This window comes from Trichechus manatus, unplaced genomic scaffold (genome assembly GCF_000243295.1).
Source record: "Trichechus manatus latirostris isolate Lorelei unplaced genomic scaffold, TriManLat1.0 scaffold00060, whole genome shotgun sequence".
NCBI classification, from domain to species: Eukaryota; Metazoa; Chordata; class Mammalia; order Sirenia; family Trichechidae; genus Trichechus; species Trichechus manatus.
In genome coordinates, this window is record NW_004443996.1 from 2,792,964 (window position 1) to 2,813,126 (window position 20,163).

Genomic DNA, 20,163 nt, shown 5'->3' on the forward strand with positions numbered 1-20,163 from the left:
GAATTGCTACATAGGATTTTCAAGGCTGTGACCTTTCAGAAGCAGATCGCCAGGCCTGTCTTTTCAGGGGCCTCTGGGTGGGTTCCAGCTGCCAGCCTTTGGCTAATAGTTGAGCACTTAACTGCTTGTGCTACCCAGCGACTCCCCTTCAAGTCCACTAGGTACTGTCAAATTATTCTCCAAGTGGCTGTATAAACTTAAGTTCTCTCAGTAATTTTTATAATTATTATTTGTTTATATGCATTATTTCCATAAAGCCTTTGTCTTTTGTCATGGAATTTTATTTACTGTTACTGATAGTCCAATTATGTTTTTTTTCTCTTCTTAATTTAAAGGAGTAATTTCTAGGGGGTTGCTAATGTTTTGAGATATGATTATAGGGCAGTAAGACTGATTCTACTAGCCACACAGAAATTAGTTTCATTACTTTTTAGTCATAGCTGTTATTCTTAGTTTTAGTAAGGAATATATGTTTTTTAAAATATCAGGTATTACTCTACCATTATTTTTGCCAAGAAATTTCTCTTTTCTCATATTTAATATTGTCAAATGCAATTATTGGTATTGTTATGCAGTTTTAATGATAAAGGAGATTATTGCCAACCATGGAAACCCAGTGAGTTGTTTAATGTGTTTCTAATTTTTTAGTAAAATACTAAACAAAGATCCATCATTTAAAGTTTAAAATCATTCAGGTAGGATAGTGAGATTGTTCATAGTTTTTGTTTGTTTTCACAATCAAGTCTCTTTCCAAAAGTAATATTATGACTCATATCCTTTGTGAAGGTGATTTAAACAGACTTGATCTCATGTTTTGTGGTGTAGTTTTAAATAGAAGTTTAGTTCTGATTTTAATTGATATATTTTCATCCTTCTTTTCATAGCATATGAGGAGATGACATTTTCTGAATATTTAAAAACTCAAAAATTAACCCCCAACCTCCAACATTTTGTCCTGCATTCAATTGCAATGACATCAGAGGCAACTAGCACTACCATAGATGGTCTCAAAGCTACCAAAAACTTTCTTCGTTGTCTTGGGCGGTATGGCAACACTCCATTTTTGTTTCCTTTATATGGCCAAGGAGAACTTCCCCAGTGTTTCTGCAGGTAAGTTTGACATTGGTTCTCTTGTCTCTTCTAAAGGTGATCCTTGAATAAACGGTGAAAATTAGAAAGTAACAAATGAGACCTAGTCAAGATTTAGTCTATGAAACATATACTTGTTCTACTTTCATATTAATAATCTTTTTGTCTGCCTGCCTACCTGCTTGACTTCCTACCTAAACGATATATTCAGTTTTGCCTGTTTTTGAACTTTATAAAAATGTAGTCATTCTGTAAATTCCTTTTTCATTCAGTATTATGTTTCAGAGTCATTTTTGTTTATAATTATAGCTTGTTTATTTTTGTTGCTGTATAGTATTGCATTATAGATATACCACAGATTATTTTTCCATTTTTCTGTTGATGGACACATAGAATGTTTTCAGCTTTTTGCTATTATGAGCATCCTTGTGCATGTTTCAGAATATACACGTTCAAGAATTTCTTTAGGATATATATTTAGGAGTGGAATTTCTGAGTGATGGGGTATATGGATGTTCAACAACTTTACAAGATGGTAGCCAATTGTTTCTCCAGAGGGTTGTATCAATTTACATCCCACCAGCAGTATATAAGAGTTCCTATAGCTCTATATCTTTGCCAGCATTTGGTATTATTTTGTCTATCTCATTCACATAAAATATTATCTCATTATATTTTTATTTTTTTATTTCACTGATTATTTTTGAGGTTGAGCATCTTCTCATATGTTTAGTAGTCATTCATGTTTTCTCTTCTAGAAAATGCCAGTTCATGTCATTTGCCCATTTGTCTATTGTGTTGTTATCTTTTTCTTACTAATTTGTACAACTTTTTTAATATATATTCCAAATACTAATCTTTTCTCAGTTGTATGTGTTACATATATCTTTTCCTGTTTTGTAGCTTATCTCTTGGCTTGTTTCATGATATTTATGATACATGAAGGTTATTAAGATTACCAAAAAAAAAAACCAAACCCATTGCTATCAAGTTGATTCCGACTCATAGTGATCCTATAGGACAGAGTAGAACTGCCCTATAGGGTTTCCATAGGGTCACTATGAGCTGGGATCGACTCAGTGGCAACGAGTTTGCTTTGGTTTTATAGGGTTTCCAAGGAGTGGCTGGTGAACTCAAACTGCCGACCTTTTGGTTAGCAGCCTGACCTCTTAACCACTGCACCACTGTAGTCAAATTCAGCAGTCTTTTATTTTTAAATTTAGCATTTTGGAGGGTAGTATAGAATAGTAGTTACATGGACTGTGGAGCCGGACTACCTGGATTAAAATCCTGGTTTTTACATTTATTAGCCATTTAACCTTGGACAAATTATACAACCTTGGACAATATACAACCTTTTCTATTATGTTTTCAAAGAATGAACTTTTGAGTGTTTTGATACTCTTTATTATATTTTTGTGTCTTAGTTCATTAATTTTTGGTCTTTATCGTCTCCTTTATTTTACTTCTTGCTGTCTTCTCCAGCTCATCCCCTACCCCCAACCCTTGCCAGTTCTTAGGCTGAAACTCAGTGAGTTTTGTATTCATCATTTCTTATTTTCTGATATAAGCATTTAAGGTTAAAAAGTTCTAACTACTGCTCTGCATCTTCAACATTTTATTATGTAGTATTTTCATTATCTCTTAGCTCTAAGTATTTTAATTTCCATTATGATTTCTTCATCGACCCATGAGTTATTATAAAGTATTTTTAAATAGCTAATTTGGTTGATTCTTCTGCTAACATCTGGTGTAATTGCATTGTGGTTAGAAAAAAGAATTTTATGATACTGAGTCTTTGAACTTTGTTAACATATACTTTATGGGCTAGTATGTCATCAGTTTTTGTAAATTATCCATGTGTGCTCGATAAGAATGTGTTTATCTAGTTGTTGGGTGCAGGGTTCTAATTGTTGGAGTCCAGTAAATCCAAGTTCAAATTGTAATTTTCAAACTTTTGTTTATTGAGTTTTGTCTCTTTGATCTGTTAATAATAGAGAAACATGTTTTGAAACTTCCTATTATGATGTTGGATTTGTCAGTTTCTCCCTATAATTCTATCGGTTTTTACTTTGTATTTATTTTGAGGCAATTTATTAAGATCACAGAAATTTAGAATTTTTTAATCTTTCTGACAAGTTTAATATTTTACCATTATCTGCTGACCTTCTCCATCCCTAATAATGCTTTTTTTCTTAAATCTACTTTGTCTGATATTCATATGTATACTCTGTAATTTTTTAACATTTGCCTGTTACATACTTTTCCATCCTTTAAATTTTCAGCTTTTCTGAGTCTATATTTAGGGTTCTTGTATAAAAAAAATATTGTTGTATTTGCTTTAATCCCACCTTATACTGTCTTTTACCAAGCAGGATAAGTTCTTTTAATAGGAGTCTGTTCCTTCTCTCTGAAGTATATTATTTTAAAAGTTCCCAGAGTATAGACCTGTCTGTTGGCAGAAACTGCTTTGTAGTTCGTGTGAATCTGAAAAATAACTTTTTTGCCTTTTTTTTCCCTCCAGTTTTCAGAGCAGCAGTTTGCTGTATGACCTTAATTCTCTGATGAATCTAAGAAAAGTTGTTTTCAGTGTGTTCACCTTTTTTCTTGTTGTGAGTAGGGGGTTCTACATTTTTTTCTTAAGTGAAGGTTTGCTAGGTACATAATTCTAGGTTGACAATTTCTTTCTCTCAGTACTTTAAAATTTTATTCCAGTGTCTTCTAGCATTTACTGTTGCTGTTGAAAATTTTTATTTCAGCCACATTGTCAGTTCTTAAGTGATTTTTCCCTCCTCAGGCTGCTTTTAAGTTTGTCTTTAGTGTTCTGCATTTTTACTGCAGTGAATCTAGGTGTTGGTTTCTTTGTATTTATCTAATATTTAAAATTCGTAATGGTCTAAATCTGCCATGTGTTGTTTCTGCTGATTCATGTTCATGGGTTATTTCTTTGTGCAATCCTTTGAAAGTTTATATTTGATTGATTTTAATCTATGAAAATCTTGGGACCCAAATAAAGGATGCTTTTCTTCAGGGATTTTTTGTTTGGTTCAGCTAGATACTACAGATATCAGACCGTTTTAGTTCCCTTCAGGGGATCCTGGCTTAATAATGGAGTCCTAGATACAGCTCCCACACTACTGTGATACTGGCACAAGGCTTAGTCTCCTTGATGCAGTGTTTACTGCTCGGTCTCTTTATTGCAGTATGTACTGCTCAAAGCTTTGATTTCATCTCAGAGTTTGGTGTGTGTGTGTGTGTGTGTGTGTGTGTGTGTGTGTGTGTGTGTTGGGGGATTGTTTTTCCCTTGGACATTTCTCTTCCAATCAATAAAAATTATGTTTAATGCAAGATCTAGTTTTTTGGTGGTAGCAGGAAGTTCCTTCACAGAATCTAGTCCAATATACTGTTGGAAGAAATTATTCTCATATTTACATTTCTTAAATATGTGATTTTATGAGTAGAGGTAATACTGTTATAAATTTGTTTCTGAAAATATCTTATCTCTGAATATGATATATCTTCGTATTTCTAGACAGGCTCCTCTTACTCCAATTACTGGTCAAAATAGGAATGAATAGAGAATATCTGGTCTACTAGGACCAGAGGTCATCCTATCAATGTGAAACTAAGAGGGAGGTTCTGTGGTTTTCTTATTCACTCTTTCCCTCTTCCGGTGGCACTCCTGATTTAAAAGAAGCTACACTATTTTCTCTCATGTTGTTACTTGCTAAAAAAAAAAAAAAAAAAAAACCCATTGCCATCCAGTCGATTCCAGCTCATAGCAACCCTATAGAACAGGGTAGAACTGCCCCATAGGGTTTCCAAGGATTTGAACTGCCAACCTTTTGGTTAGCAGCCAAACTCTTAACCACTATACCACCAGGGTTACCTGTTAGCTGCTACTGACTCTTATAGAGCTTTAGGATAAATAATGGGACAGAATGAACCAATCACAAGGAACTGAGCAGAAGCTCACTTATTAGACTTCCTTATTAGCACTTTTTGAAAGTAGGTTATTTAATATTTAACATCATTTCTATTTTCCCATTAAGTTCCTATCCCTGTATTTCCTTTCCTGATTCATTCATTTTGTAAATATGTATTTATATATTTTTGTTTATTTGTTGTTTTTAAGGGAAAGACATTTAAAAGTTTAATTTATTTATTTATTGTCCCATATGGATATAAAATTTCAGAATGAAAATGTAGACAAAGAAAACATTTTTCCCCAAAGATGATTGTAACCTCCTTAAGGTAGAGATTTTATCAGGTCATCTATATCTTTTTATCCTCTGCAGAGCCTATCACAGTATTGTGCATGTGGTTCAAATTTTTGTTATGAAAATTATATTTTACTCTCTCCAATTTGAAGTGGTACTTTCAAGGAATGATGCAATTAAATGTGTATATAGTAAAAACAGTAACAACACAAAACTGTTTCTGTTGTGATTGAAGTAGTATATTAAACTTTTGGGTGGTTTTTTAATTAAGATAATGCTGAGTTCTTTCTACATCTTGTGTATGTGAGTCTATGTGTGAATTATAATAAAAATGCATTTACTTGGCCTAGGGGTATTAACTTTTAATTTCATATTTGATTCCCTGCATAATGTTTTATAATTTCACATAAATATTGTTCTGTTTATATCCTAAAGTAGTAACACTACTACCATCTATACATCATAGCCTGCACTTTTTATCACCAGGTTATCAGAATAAGGTGTCACCTGTTATGTGATTTCTAACCACCATTCTATATTCTGTTTTAATATAGGCCTCTTAAGCATTTCTCACAGCCAGTTACAGTGTGTTCTCATCAAGGCTACTGTTATAAATGGCATGCATGCATATTTATGTGAAAGATTCAAAGACATTTGTAAGTCATCTCCTTGCATTCTAAATGAATTCTTCATAAACAGTATAACATTTTAACTGCAAGAGATAACTTTCATGAATAATCACCCCTTGAGGCTTTTATCAATTTAAATAGGTAGATTTTGTTTAAGCAAAGAAAATGCAGCTTATTTATTGTACTACCTAGTACCTATTAATATGTCAGGATACATAAATTGGACCATATTGGAAGTAAAGTCATTGAAACCTATATATTTTTCTAGTCTAGAAGCCAAAGGATTTTCCCCACTGTATATTAGTTGGTTAATATTTTTTATGGCAATGCTGGGCAGAATATGTTTACAGTATATAGATTTTATAACTCTCACAACATATCTTCCAAACAGAAGTCCTTTTAAGTCCTAATTGACGAATTTATTTCTGTTATCTTTATGATTGGTTACATAGTGGCCTTTAGAACTACTTTATAGTTCAGAATAGGTTTTATATACTATATCATGTTTTCATAACCTATGAAATGGAGCAATACCAGTAGGAACAAGCAAACTTTACATTTTCCTATCAGTAGACCTAGACTGCCCAGAGTTTGTTACTTGTTTTTTGTAAAAAGAGGGCGCTTAACCGATAGGTTACTAGGTAATTCAGCCTGTAATTCAGCCTTTCATTCTGCAGTGGCCTAGATCTGTTCTCTCTCTTGCTTTTTTTTTTTTTTCCATTTAATGTTGATAAAGGATGAATATGTTTTACTTTTAACATGTAGATATGACTCATATAAATTATCACCACCAAGTTCTTTTTACCAGGTATTCATACTTAAATGAAATTTTCCTGAGTATTATAGTGGAAAATTGAACGGATGTGAGATCTACCTCAGGAAGCTGATCTCTAACTTATAGCTTTTACAAAGAAAGAATGAGGGAAGATCAAAAGTCTAAAATATGTAAATAGATATATGTATCATTAAGTAGTTTGCCCAAGATTATAAAAGCAGCATGGAGGGACTAGAATGGGAATCTCCTATGGATGTACTTATTCAGTAATGACAGAAAGAACAGTGGCCAATATGGGCCACATAGATGCTACTATGATTTTTGTCATAACCATGGAATTTGTTTTTTAATATAGTCTATAAAGTATTTTGTATTGGTTTGTCTTTTTCCTCTGCTTTATAAAACCTTCTTCTTTAGTCCAGAGTCCAAGGTCAGAAGGTCAGTAGATTTTACTAAATGTTTTACAGTTCCATTTGGAGAAATCATAGTAGAAAACGTCTCTCAGACTAAAGTAATCTGCTTATTTTATTCCATAATAGCCAACTTTTTTTCTTCATGGAATTTTGAGAAACCTAAGAGACATTTGTTTGCCTGGATCAGTCTATTAGAAAACCACAAGAAGTCATAAAATTGACCAAAGATTATACTGTTTGAAAAATTTAAGAGTTTATATATTCACTTGCATGTGAAGTCAGAAAAAGCTAACTTGAAATGGCTTATTAGTACATGTCTCCAATGCTCTTGTCCCCCTACCCCAATGAGTGGGAGTTAGGTTATAGATATCGTTAATCTCTTTTCTTGTAAAATCTCCCTACTATTCTTGTAGTAATATAACAAAAAAAATTAAGAGTTATTGTTTTGATTGATTTTCTGATTTTAAAAATGAGGACAGTTAAGGTAAAAAGAGGCTGGAGCTAGAAACCAGATTTCCTGATATGCATTCTTTATGCTTCACATATCATACAATTTTAAAATAATTTTCTCTGAAAAAATTAAGAGAAAAAAGTAAAAGGAGATCATTAATAAAGGGAAATAATTGATTATGAAATTAATTAATAAAATATTGCATTTTTTCTGGATTTTGTTATATTTGTCAGCTTTTAAAAACTTGTAATTTGCTGTGATTTATTTTTTCACTTTAAATAAATATTCACTTTCCAAAAAAAAGGGTGAAGGAGAGAACAAGGGCAGTTTTTATAATGTTCTAGAAATATATTCAGATTCTGTGCAAAATAGAAAATACCTGTTCAGATGAGTAAAGAAATATTTTCAACTTACCACATTTTGCCTAATAGATACAGGTAAAAGGCAAAACAGACCGTGAGCAAATTGATCATCCCCCCACTATAACTTATATGTGTGCATTTAATAAGCAATAATGCTCATGAGCCCAGTAGTGGTTAGGTTTTAGACCTTTTGAAGACTGGTTAGCTTCGATCTGTTTCATGTCCCCAACCCCACTGGTTTCCTCCCAAACACAGTGTCATAGATAGAACCACAAGATACACCTAAATGTAGGTGCAGAAGCTGGTCCTAGTTCTAATTGGTAGATTTGACGTCTTCAGGTATGTGTTTGTGTGTATGTGGTCTGTATGTGTGAAGCTAGATTATTGATTCAAGCCTTAAGTATTTGAAATTAAATATTTAAAAATTGTCAAAATGAATTCAAAGGAAGCAGATTAATTGAACATTGAGTGCATAAATCATAGAACTAAGAAGTATTTTCATAGTGGATCACTACATACTATTGTTTTGAAACACAGCAGCTGAGGAGAGCTGCACTGAGATATGCCAAAGGTTCTAAGATCCATAGGTCCTTGTAAATTATATGCAAAATGTTATATGTGTATCTGTGAAAAGAGTCCATAGTTTTATCAGATTTTCATAGGCATCTATGAAAAAAAAAAGTTGAGAACCGTTGCTGTAAATTTTCCTTAAAAAAAATAATCTTTATTAAATGAGCAGCTCTCATCCAGAGGTGAGATGAGAAGGCAGAGAGGGTCAGGAGCTGGTTGATTGGACACGGGAAATCCAGGGTGGAAAGGAAGAGTGTGCTGTCACAGTATTGAGTGAGCAAGTAGGGCCACAAAACAGTATAAATTTTTGTATGAGAGACTAACTTGAGTTGTAAACTTTCACTTCAAGCACAACAATAAAAAAAAATCTTTATGTTTACTAAGATAACCATACCTTGAGAGGGTATAAAAAGCAGTCCTAAAGAGTGAATAGCAAGGGTGCTTCTGATACCTAAAGACTGAGGGAGACAGGGAAAATCTGGAAAATGTTCCTTTTGTGACTATAATTGATAGGCATCTCTTCAGATCAGATACAGGCAGATATCTTTGCCACAGAGGTGTGGGGGAGAAGCAGTAAGTACAGTATAGGGAATAAGAGAGTACATTTTGGAGTTAGACCTCTGGGGTCAAATCCTGGTTCTGTCATTTACTAATTGTTTATCTTTGAGCAATTTATTTAACCTGTCTGTGCTCTAGTTTCCTCATTTTTAATGGGGATAATAATAGTACCTACTTCTTAGGTTGTGAGTATTAAAATGAGTGTATAGAAAGTGCTTAAAAAGGTGCCTGCCTTAGTAAGTACTACATACATGTTAGCTGTTATTAGTACTATTATTGTTGTTGCTATCATTATTATGATTACTGCTGCTGCTTCTGTTATTATAGAATGCCACCAAGGCTAGCATAAAGCACAGTGAGGGACTGAGCCATATTTAGGGTTCTAATCCAGGAATCAGCAAACTCTATCTAAAGGATCAGTTAGTAAATAGTTTAGACTTTACAGGTTATATGATCTCTGTCAAAACCATTCAGCTCTGCAGTTGTAGTGCAAAAGCAGCCATAAATGATATGTAAAAGAATGGATGTGACTGTGTTCCAATAAAGGTTTATTTACAAAGACAGGTGGCAAGCTTTCCAACCCTGTTCAATCAGTTGAATGGTCTTTTACCCATAATAAAATCAAAAGATTTATTTTCCCAGAGTTGCCACAAAATATAAAAATAATTTTTTTTTTAATCCTGATGTTAGGAGATTATATAGGAGTGCCTCAATACAATGCCTGGTATAAGTCATTCACTAAGTATTTGATGGATAGATGAATGAATAGTAGGTTGACTATGTATTACAGCAGAAATTGTGTGTTAAAGAAATGGTAGAGCAGTGTTTCTCAAGCTTTCATGTTCATCAGAATCCCTTGGAAGGCTTGTTGACATACAGATTGTTGGGCACCACCCCCAAAGTTTTAGATTGTAGATCTGAGGTGGGGCACAAGAATTTCCATTTCTAACAAGTTCCCAGCTGTTGCTGATGCTGCTGTTCTAGGAAACATTGCTGGAGAGGAAGCAACCAGGGAATTGCTTTAGTGGGTTCAGTTCTAATCAAGAAGAAAAAAGGAATTAAAGGGACAGACAGCTTGCGAAGAAGCATCCATGTTATTGTAATTTTTTTTCATATTTACCATTTTTAAAACATCTACTCTGCCTAACACCCTTGTGTTTGACCATCTTCAATTATAGCATAAGCAAACTGAAAGCTATCATTTCAAAAATACCTGTCTCAGCTTAAAATGATCAGCAATGGAAGGAGTTCTCTAAATTCAGGGGTTCTTAACTTGGCATCCAGTGCCTGGAATCAGTCACTTGAGTTTCAGGAATTTAGGGGATGAATACCCTGAAATTGCATGCCAAATTGTGTGTGTACAATGTGCATAGCTGCATTTTTCTAGGAAGGTTTATAGTTTCTATAAGTGTCTCAAAAACGTCTGAATTCCTGTTGCCCCTTAAAAAAGGCTAGGAACCACTGAGTTGTACTGTCTCAATTAAGAACTGTCTTTATTAAATTGGAAGAGCAGTATGGAGTTGATTAGCCAAAAGTTTGTGCCCACTATTTGAATAGAATTTTTATAAGCTGTAGAATTCTGGAGGGTAAAATAAGCACAGTAACATACCCTAATTTTATGAATAAATTGTAAATGATTTTGGAGACTGTTTCCCCTCTAGTTAATAGTTTATGTTGGCATAGAGATGACACATAAAGTATAAAGGGTAAGCATGATTATGTTTGTATGATCATTTGTTTGTTTTTCCCTTGGGGAGGGAGTATTCCATGGGATAAATAGCAGGATGGTGAGATAATCCATCATTTTGAAATCTGTTCCCTGGTGATGGATGGATAGATTGGTAAAGTAAATCAATAATCTTCATTTTTTTTTCCAGGTTATTCACAGATCAGTGAGCATTGTTGTTAATAAAGCAATGGAATGCTCTTGTGTCCTTTCCTGCAGGCTTTGACAGGAAAAAAACTTTTAATTTGGGAATAACCTTTTATTAAAACTTATATTATGTTGAAGTGTATGGTACTGGAGCAATTATTATGACTTTTGGGAATACAGGCAGTCCCCAGGCTACAAATGAGATCCGTTCCTGAGTGTGTCTTTAAGAATTTGTAGGTAAGTCGGAACAGGTGCATATGGTTCTTACTTAGTTTTACTTTAGTGCAAGGAAACGCTGGAAGCCTTTTCAGTGACTTTAAAAACTGCATGTGCAGCAAGTGAAGGTGATTGTGATGAAGAATTTGTTGTGAGTAGGGGTTGGTTCAGTCATTTCAAAGTGAGGGCAAATTTACATAACATTAAAAGACAAGTATTAGTTGTCCGTAAGTCGGACATTCATAACCTGGGAACTTACTATATATTAGAATTACGTTGGCTTCACAAATCACACAGTTTGAATTACTGTTTTAGTAATAGCTCCCTTCAGTGCTAATTCAGATACTAGATTAGCCTCATAGGTAAGTACAAAAACTCATCCAATCTAGTTTTCTCCTCATGTTAGATATGTATACTATTCCAGATCTTAAAATAATTCTAATAATTTGTATCAACATGACAGGTACCTTTTTCAAGTGCAAGACTGGTATTTGAATTAAGGCCAGTGTTTGGAGCCTAAAAATTTAATTTTAGTAAAATGAAAGGTGACACTGTATTATTATTGCACAAACACAAAGTTTCTAAGGATTATAGAAAGCAATTCTTGACCCATCTCTTTGGGATCAAAATACCATTGTGCAGGTGTAGTAAGAATAATATGTGAAGTGTGTTTATTTTCAAGGTAAATTGAAGATTGCCATTTTTTTATTTAAAAAAACAGTGAAAGTCTGTGAGGGAGAACTGGATTTTCACGTGTTCTCTACTATTTCCCTGTTCAAGTTTTTGTTCCAAATTAATCTAAGTAATATGATTGTATACAATTGTAATGAGGCTGTTCATGTCTAATTCTTCATCAGTTTACCTTCTACTTTGATAGGGAATGCTCAAAAACTCTTTTTTATAAACTCTCTTGTCACATTTCATGAAAATTACAAGGTTTTCCAAGTGTTACAAAAATAGCAGTCTAAGAATTAGGTTCTGATTCCATCTTTGTTACCTAATTGTTTGTATGAACTTGAACATGTCATTTAATTTCTCAGAGCCTCAGTTGTCTTATTTGTAATTGAAATACGGAAAGGGTAATAATCTAATCCTTCCTACCTCCCTGGGCTGCTGTTAAAGCTCAGATGTGATGATGTAAAAGAAAGTGCTTTGAAAATTGTCCAACCTCAATGTAGAGTATTATTATATAAAAGTGGTATGACTTCACAGCATTAGTATTTAGAATGAATGGGTTTATAACCACTGAAACAGTAATTTATATACTATGGACTATTTCTTCAGTTTATATAAACTAGATTCAGTATTTAGAATGTAATTGTATAATTAAATTATCTAATAATTTATGTCTGATGATAGATATATTTGCTGTATCAAATTTAGTCTCCTACAGTGCTTACTTAGTACATAGCCTTCTATGAAATAGGTATGCCACACTTTTTTTCTTTCCCATTGAATCTGGTATATTTTAGTGATACACAGTTAACTAATGACAACTTTAACTGGCACACAACATCAAAACTAGTTGCCTGGAGTCAATTCCAACTCATGGCAACCCCGTGTGTTTCAGAGGAGAACTGCGCTCCGTAAGGTTTTCAATGGCTGTGATCTTTTGGACATAGATCACCAGGCACCTCTGGGTGGATTCGAACCGTTAACCTTTCAGTTGGTAGCTGAGTATTTAACTGTTTGTACCACCCAGGAACTCCTCTGGATGGTACATTAAAAAAAAAAAAAACACCCAAACCCGTTGCTGTCAAGTCAGTCCCACTCATAGTGACCCTATAGGACAGAGTAGAACTGCCCCATAGTATTACCAAGGCTGTAAATCTTTACAAAAGCAGACTGCCACATCTTTCTCCCATGGGGCAGCTGGTGGGTTCGAGCTGCAGACCTTTTGATTAGCAGCCAAGCGCTTAACCATTGCACCACCAGGGTTCCTTGGCTGGCACATTAAAAAAAAAACAAAAAAAACAGAAAACAAACCTGCTGCCCTTGAGTCAATTCTGACTCATAGCAACCCTATACGACTGAGTAGAACTGCCCAATAGGGTTTCCAGGAGCAGCTGGTGTGTTCGAACTGCCAGCCTTTTGGTTAGCAGCAGAGCTCTTAACTACTGCACCACCAGGGTACATAGTAGGTACTTAATAATTAAATTTTTAAAATTGAATTAGAAATTAACATGGAAAGAAATTAAATACTGCAGGACAGAAACTTTATTTTTCTTTAATGCACTAGAGAAATAATTTGTAAAAGAGAATTCTGTTGGAGCTGAAATAATTAATGTGGCTTTTAGCTATTCCTACTCCTTATTTCTCTCTCCCTTCATGCCTTATCTTCTCTCTTCTCCCTAAATTAAGCAATAGGTTCTCACTTGCCTATTATAATGAAATAGAATATAAATTTTGTAAAAAAAAATTCATATAGTAAAACTTCACTGATTTTAATCTCACCAATTTGGAATTCATACTAATTTCAATGTTTTTACTTTATATTCTTTATGTAAACAGTTTGCTAACCAAATGAATTGTATAAACAGGAAGGTATATTTAGTCTACTACTACCAAAATAATTTCAATCGTTTAAAAAAATTTATTTATTTTGTTGTTGTTGAGAATATGCACAGCAAAACATAAACCAATTCAATAGTTTCTCCATGTACAATTCAGTCACATTGTTTATATTCTTTGAGTTGTGCAACCATTCTCACCCTCCTTTTCTGAGTTGTTCCTCCCCCATTAGTATAAACTCACTGCCTCATAAGTTTCCTATCTAATCTTTTGAGTTGCTGTTGTCAATTTAATCCCATACAGATAGCTCTTACGAGCACAATGATCAAGGCAGACATTCTTTACTAGTTCAGTTAAACTGTTATTTGATTTTAAGAAGACTTCAGGGGATGTTTTTGGTTTAAGTTTAAAGATTATCTCAGAACAATAGTTTTAGGGGTTCATCCATCCTCCGTGGATCCAGAAAGTCTGGAGTCCATGAGACTTTGAAATTCTGTTCTACGTTTTCCCCCTTTTGATCAGAATTCTTTCATAGAATCTTTGATCAAAATGTTCAGTAATTGTAGCCAGGCACCATCCAGTTTCTCTGGTCTCATGGCAGAGGAGGCAGTTATTCATGGTGGCGATTAGCCACACATTCTCTATCCTCCTCCTATTCCTGACTCTCCTTCCTCCTTTGCTCCAAACAAATAGAGACCAATTATTGTGCCTTGAATGGTGCTTGTAAGCTTTTAAGACCCCATTCACTACACAGTGAACTAGGAGGTGGAACAGACGCACTAAACGTTCAACCATTTTTTTTAATGATTGTAGAAATTTAATGTACTGTGTGGCAACAATTGAAATTTATAAACCTGCACTGTTTATAATACACACTAATCACACTGGTTTTGTTGTTAGTTGCCGAGTCGACTCCAACTCAAGGTTACCTTTTGTATAACCAAACAAAACGTTGCCTGGTCTTGTACTATCTTCATGATCATTGGTATGTTTAAGTCCGTTTTTGTAGCTATTGTGTCAGTCCATCTATTTGAGGGTTTTCCTCGTTTTTGCTGACCCTCTACTTTACCAAACATGATGTCCTTTTCTAGCAATTGGTCTTTCCTAATGATGTGTCCAGAGGAAGCAAAATGAAGTCTCACTATCCTCACTTCTAGGGAACATTCTGGTTGTATCTTCTGAGACTGATTTGTTCGTTCTTCTGGTGGTCACAGTATATTCAATATTCTTCGCCAGTACCATAAATGAAATGCATCAGTGTTTCTTCTGTCTTCCTTTTTCATTGTCCAGCTTTCACATGCATGTGAGATGATTGAAAAAATCATGGCTTGGGTCAGGTACACCTTAGTCATCTCAAAGTGACATCTTTGCCTTTTAAAACTTTAAAGGGGTCTCTTGCAGCAGATTTGCCCAGTGCAATGTATCATTTCATTTCTTGATGTGTTGCTTCCATTGGCATTGATTATTGATCCAAGTAGAAGGTAGTTATTAAGAACTTCATTTTTTTTTCCATTTTTAATGATGTTGTTTATCGGTTCAGTTGTGAAGATTTTTGTTTTCTTCACATTCAGGTGTAATGCATACTAAAGGCTGTATCTTTGACCTTCATCAGTAAGCGCTTCAAGTTGTCTTAATTTTCAGCAAGCAAGGTTGTGTCATCTGCATATCATCGCAAGTTGTTGATGAATCTTCCCCCAATTCTGATGCTGTGTGCGTCTTCATAAAGCCTGGCTTCTTGAATTATTTGTTCAGCATACAGATTGAATAAGTAAGCCGAAAGGATACCATCCTGCTGCACACCTTTTCCAATTTTGAGCCACATAGTAACCTCTTGTTCTGTTTGAATGACTGCCTCTTGATCCGTGTATAGGTTCTGCATGAGCACAATTAAGTTTTTTGAAATTCCCATTCTTCATGATGTTATTCATAATTCATTATGATCCATACAGTTGAATGCCTTTACGTAGTTGTTAAAATACAGGTAAACATCTTTCTGGTATTCTCTGCTTTTGGAATCCGTTGGACTTCAGCAATGATATCCCTCATTCAACATCCTCTTCTGAATCCAGCTTGAACTTCTGGCAGTTCCCTGTCTTTATGTAGCTACAGTTGTTTTTGATTATCTTCAAAAAATTTTGCTAGTGTGTGATATTAATGGTATTGCTCAATAATTTCTGCAGTCCATTTGATCGCCTTTCTTTGGAATTAGCACGAATATGAATCTCCTCCAGTTGGTTGGCCAGGTTGCTGTCATCCAGATTTCTTGACATAGATGACTAAGCTCCTCCAGCGCTGCATCTGTTTGTTGAAACATCCCAGTTGGTACTCCATCAATTCTTGGAGCCTTGTTTTTCGCAAATGCCTTCAGTGCAGCTTGGACTTCTTCATTACCAGCAGTTCTTAATCATCTGCTACCTCCTAAAATGGTTGAATGTTGACCAGTTCTTTTTAGTACAGTGACTGTGTGTGTTCCTTTCATCTTCTTTTGATGCTTCCTGCATCATTCAATTTTTTGCTCATAGAATCCTCCAGTAATGCAACTTGAGGCTTTAATTTTTTCTTCAGACTGGTAACTCTCATTTATTTCAAACAAACCAGGTTTTTCTATAAAAATGCACATGTATTTATAAATTGCCATCTCTTTCAAACTTTTTGCTTTCCCATTTGGAGTTTTTAGAAAGACAAATTTGATCCTCAGCATGGCTCTTTTTTCTAAGTAAATCTCTTTTCCATGCCGTTGGAATCCAAATATACTCTTTCTTGAGCCCACAGTCTTTATTGCTTATGGAAGCTCATTCTTTATGGAGATTTGTAATCATGGACCCATATTCCTAGACCTCTGTTCTTTAGGTGCTTTTGAAGAGGGAATCAACCGTAAATCTCTTTTGAATAATGTATTTAATGAATGATTAACTTCAATTTTAATTTTGTATTTTAACATACTTTATGAGAGGTAGCATAATGTAGTGGTTTAGAGCACAGATCCTGGAGCCAGACTTCCTGAGTTTGAATCCTGACTCTGCCACTACCTACTGGTTTACCTCTCTATTTTTCAGTTTTTTCATTTGTAAAAAGGGAATAATAACAATACCTGTGTCACAAGGTAGTTATAAGGTGTAAGGAAATTAATATTTGCAAATATTAATATTTGAAAAGCTGTTAGAATAGTACCTGGAACACAATAAACACTATATGAGTCATTGTTACATAAAATAAAATAATTTCCAAACTGTGTTAAGTTGTGAATATTGAATTCAAGCTCTTATGTATAATAGGATGGTCTCAAATGCCACATGGGTTGAGAGCTAAGCTTCTGACTAGAGTAATTCCACCACTCCATTCCATGATGTTTCAAGATCTCCACTTTAATTGCCATCCTGTAGTTGTCCTATAACAGAAGTGAGTGTACCTAGATCAGAGTTAATAGTGTCTCAAATCTAGTACAGTACCTACTTCCCTTCCTGGAGTTAGCTTTCTTGCTTGTTCTTTGTCATGAGGTCAGACCTCATTCTGCTCTCTTGCGTGTGGTAGTGTGTGTTATGATGTACATCTTTCCTAAGCAGATACAGTTATAAATAAGCATTAGCTTTCTTTGCACTCCCAAAGTAGAAATAAAAACACTGCTGAATGTCTATTTAGGACATAATTGTTTTAATACTTGAAATGGCCTCTTTATAAGACCAGCAAATTAAGACAGTGTCCGTATGGTACAGATAAGTGTAAAGTCAGAAGCATATGGTCATCTGTTTTTACATTTTAACTTAAATATTCTTAAATATTAATGAGACTGTACAATTTATCACTAGTGTGGTTTCTATTTTATAGATAGAGATATAATAATATAAAAACTTACATGATAATAGGAATCTTGCTTTAATTCTGACTGTTTTCTAGGGTAGCAAATAGCTTTCCTTGGACATGTAAACTTTGGATCTGGTATTTTTAAGGCTCCAGTAAACACAATGATGCTTACTGATATTCTCAAGTCAATTGGATATACTGAATGTTTCACCTGTTCAATGTAGCCATTCTTTATGGAGATGATCTTAGACACAGAAGTGTACTAATAAAATTGGCCTGACCATTGCATTAAGGAAGATTTGAGGAATGCCAATATAAATGATCTATAGTTAGTGGGATTAAGAAATATTAACCTGTTAATTTTGCAGATTAAATTTGAGCTTCTATTCATTTTGTTCCCTCTAAAAGATACCAAAGGAGCAATGAGTAAAGTCTCTCCCTAAGTAGGAATGTTTTCTCTTTGTGATATAAAGCTAAGTTTGAAAACTTATGTGAGTTTAATTCCTTAACGTCAGTTTAGAACATATAGTTTATACGTTGAAATGGCATGAAAAATATACCCTACTTGTCTCTCAGAAATAAAAGGAGGATGCCTAATACGGCAGAGCTTAAAAGCATAGTAGTAAATACCGACTCATGGATCTTTGAGTAATTTAGGGACATCTGGAAAAGGTACTTGGTCAACTTTGAGATTCTCTATGTTACAGGAAGTCCTCTTGTTTTGTTTTAGGCATTCAGTAGTTCTCAACCCATTTCTATTTCAACAAAGATGATAGATACATTTGCATGTATGACCCATTCTCAGTGATATACCCAGAGATTTTACAAGCTTTAACATAGAAGAGAGACTGTAGGCTCTGCATAGTACTCGCTGTAATGCTGCCTTTTATTTTTGGTGTTGTTTTTCTCTACCAGTTTGAGGCTCACTGTCTGTCAAAACCAGGGACAGATTAACCAGTAAGCAAGGTATGCACAAGCTTACACTAAGCAAGGTGTGAATAGGCTTGCTTGTGTTTACTTACTAATCTGTAGTGCACAATTTCACATGAGTTTCACCACATCTTTGTGAAAAACAGGTGAAATTGTGCACTACAGATTAGTAAGTAAGCACAAGTAAGCCCATGTGTACCTTGCTTATTGGGTAGTCTGTCCCTTCTCAGAACACTAAGGTTGAGAGCCACTATATTATTAACATAAGCACAAATTATATAATAGATTTCTAATTCATCTTGGAGTAATGGCTTTTTTTTTAAGATTTTCCTTTTTTTATTTTTATTGTTGTACTTTAAGTGAACGTTTACAATTCAAGTTAGTCTCTCATACAAAAATTTATAAATACATTGTTATATGACCCTAATTGTTCTCCCTATACTGTGACAGCACATTCCTCCTTTCTACCCCTGATTTCCCATATCCATTCAACCAGCTCCTGACCCTCTCTGCCTTATCATCTCACCTCCGGACAAGAGCTGCCCATTTAGTTAGCTGCCCATGTATCTACTTGAGCTAAGAAGCGCACTCTTCACGAGTATCATCTTGTGTCCCATAGGCCAGTCTAATCTTTGACTGACGAGTTGGCCTCGGGAATGGTTTTAGTGCTGGGTTGACAGAGTCTGGGGGCCATGCTTTCTGGACTTCCTCCATTCTCAGTCAGACCATTAAGTCTGGTCTTTTTACTAGAATTTGAGTTCTGCACCCTACTTTTCTCCTGCTCCAACAGGGACTCTCTCTTGTATTCCTTGTCAGGGTGGTCATTGGTGGTAGCCGGGCACCATCTAGTTCTTCTGGTCTCAGGCTAATACAGTCTCCGGTTTACGTGGCCCTTTCTGTCTCTTGGGCTAATACTTTCCTTGTGACTTTGGTGTTCTTCATTCTCCTTTACTCCAGGTAGTTGGGACCAATTGATGCATCTTAGATGGCCGCTTGTAAGCTTTTAAGATTCCAGACGCCACTCACCAAAGTAGGATGCAGAACATTTTCTTAATAAACTTTGTTACGCCAGTTGACCTAGATGTCCCCTGAAAGCATGATCCCCAGACCTCTGCCCCTGCAACTCTGTCCCTCGAAGTGTTTGGTTGTATTCAGGAAACTCCTTAGCTTTGGTTTAGTCCAGTTGTGCTGACTTCCCCTGTAGTGTGTGCTGTCCTTGCTTCACCTAAGATAATTCTTGTCTGCTATCTAGTTAGTGAATAACCCTCCCCCTAACTCCCCACCCTCGTAACCATCAAAGAATGTTTCCTTCTGTGTTTAAACGTTTTCTTGAGTTCTTATAATAGTGGTCTTCTACAATATTTGTCCTTTTGTGACTGACTAAATTCAATCAGCATAATGGGTTCTAGATTCCTCAATGTTATGTTTCACTGATTCATCATTGTTCTTTATCATTGTGTAGTATTCCATTGTGTGAATATACCATAATTTGTTTATCCATTCATCTTGTTAATGGACACCTAGGTTGTTTCCATCTTTTTTGCTATCGTGAACAGTGCTACAGTGAACATGGGTGTGCATATATCTATTCATGTGACAACTCTTATTTCTCTAGGATATGTTCCAAGTAGCAGGATTGCTGGATCATATGGTACTTTATTTCTAGCTCTTTAAGGAAGCACCAAATCTATTTCCAAAGTGGTTGTACCATTTTACATTGCCACCAACAGTGTATAAGTGTTCCAGTCTCTCCACAACCTCTCCA

General features: G+C 34.8%; 1 protein-coding gene across 2 annotated transcripts in view; it reads left to right on the plus strand.

Annotated features, from left to right (window-relative positions):
• Positions 1–20,163, plus strand: part of CHM (CHM Rab escort protein) — a 256,180-nt gene that overhangs the window by 124,867 nt on the left and 111,150 nt on the right. For both annotated transcript variants that reach the window (XM_004378872.2, XM_023733595.1), the window contains one exon: positions 885–1,110. In XM_004378872.2, the coding sequence (XP_004378929.1) occupies positions 885–1,110 (226 nt within the window). The remainder of the gene's footprint in view (positions 1–884; positions 1,111–20,163) is intronic.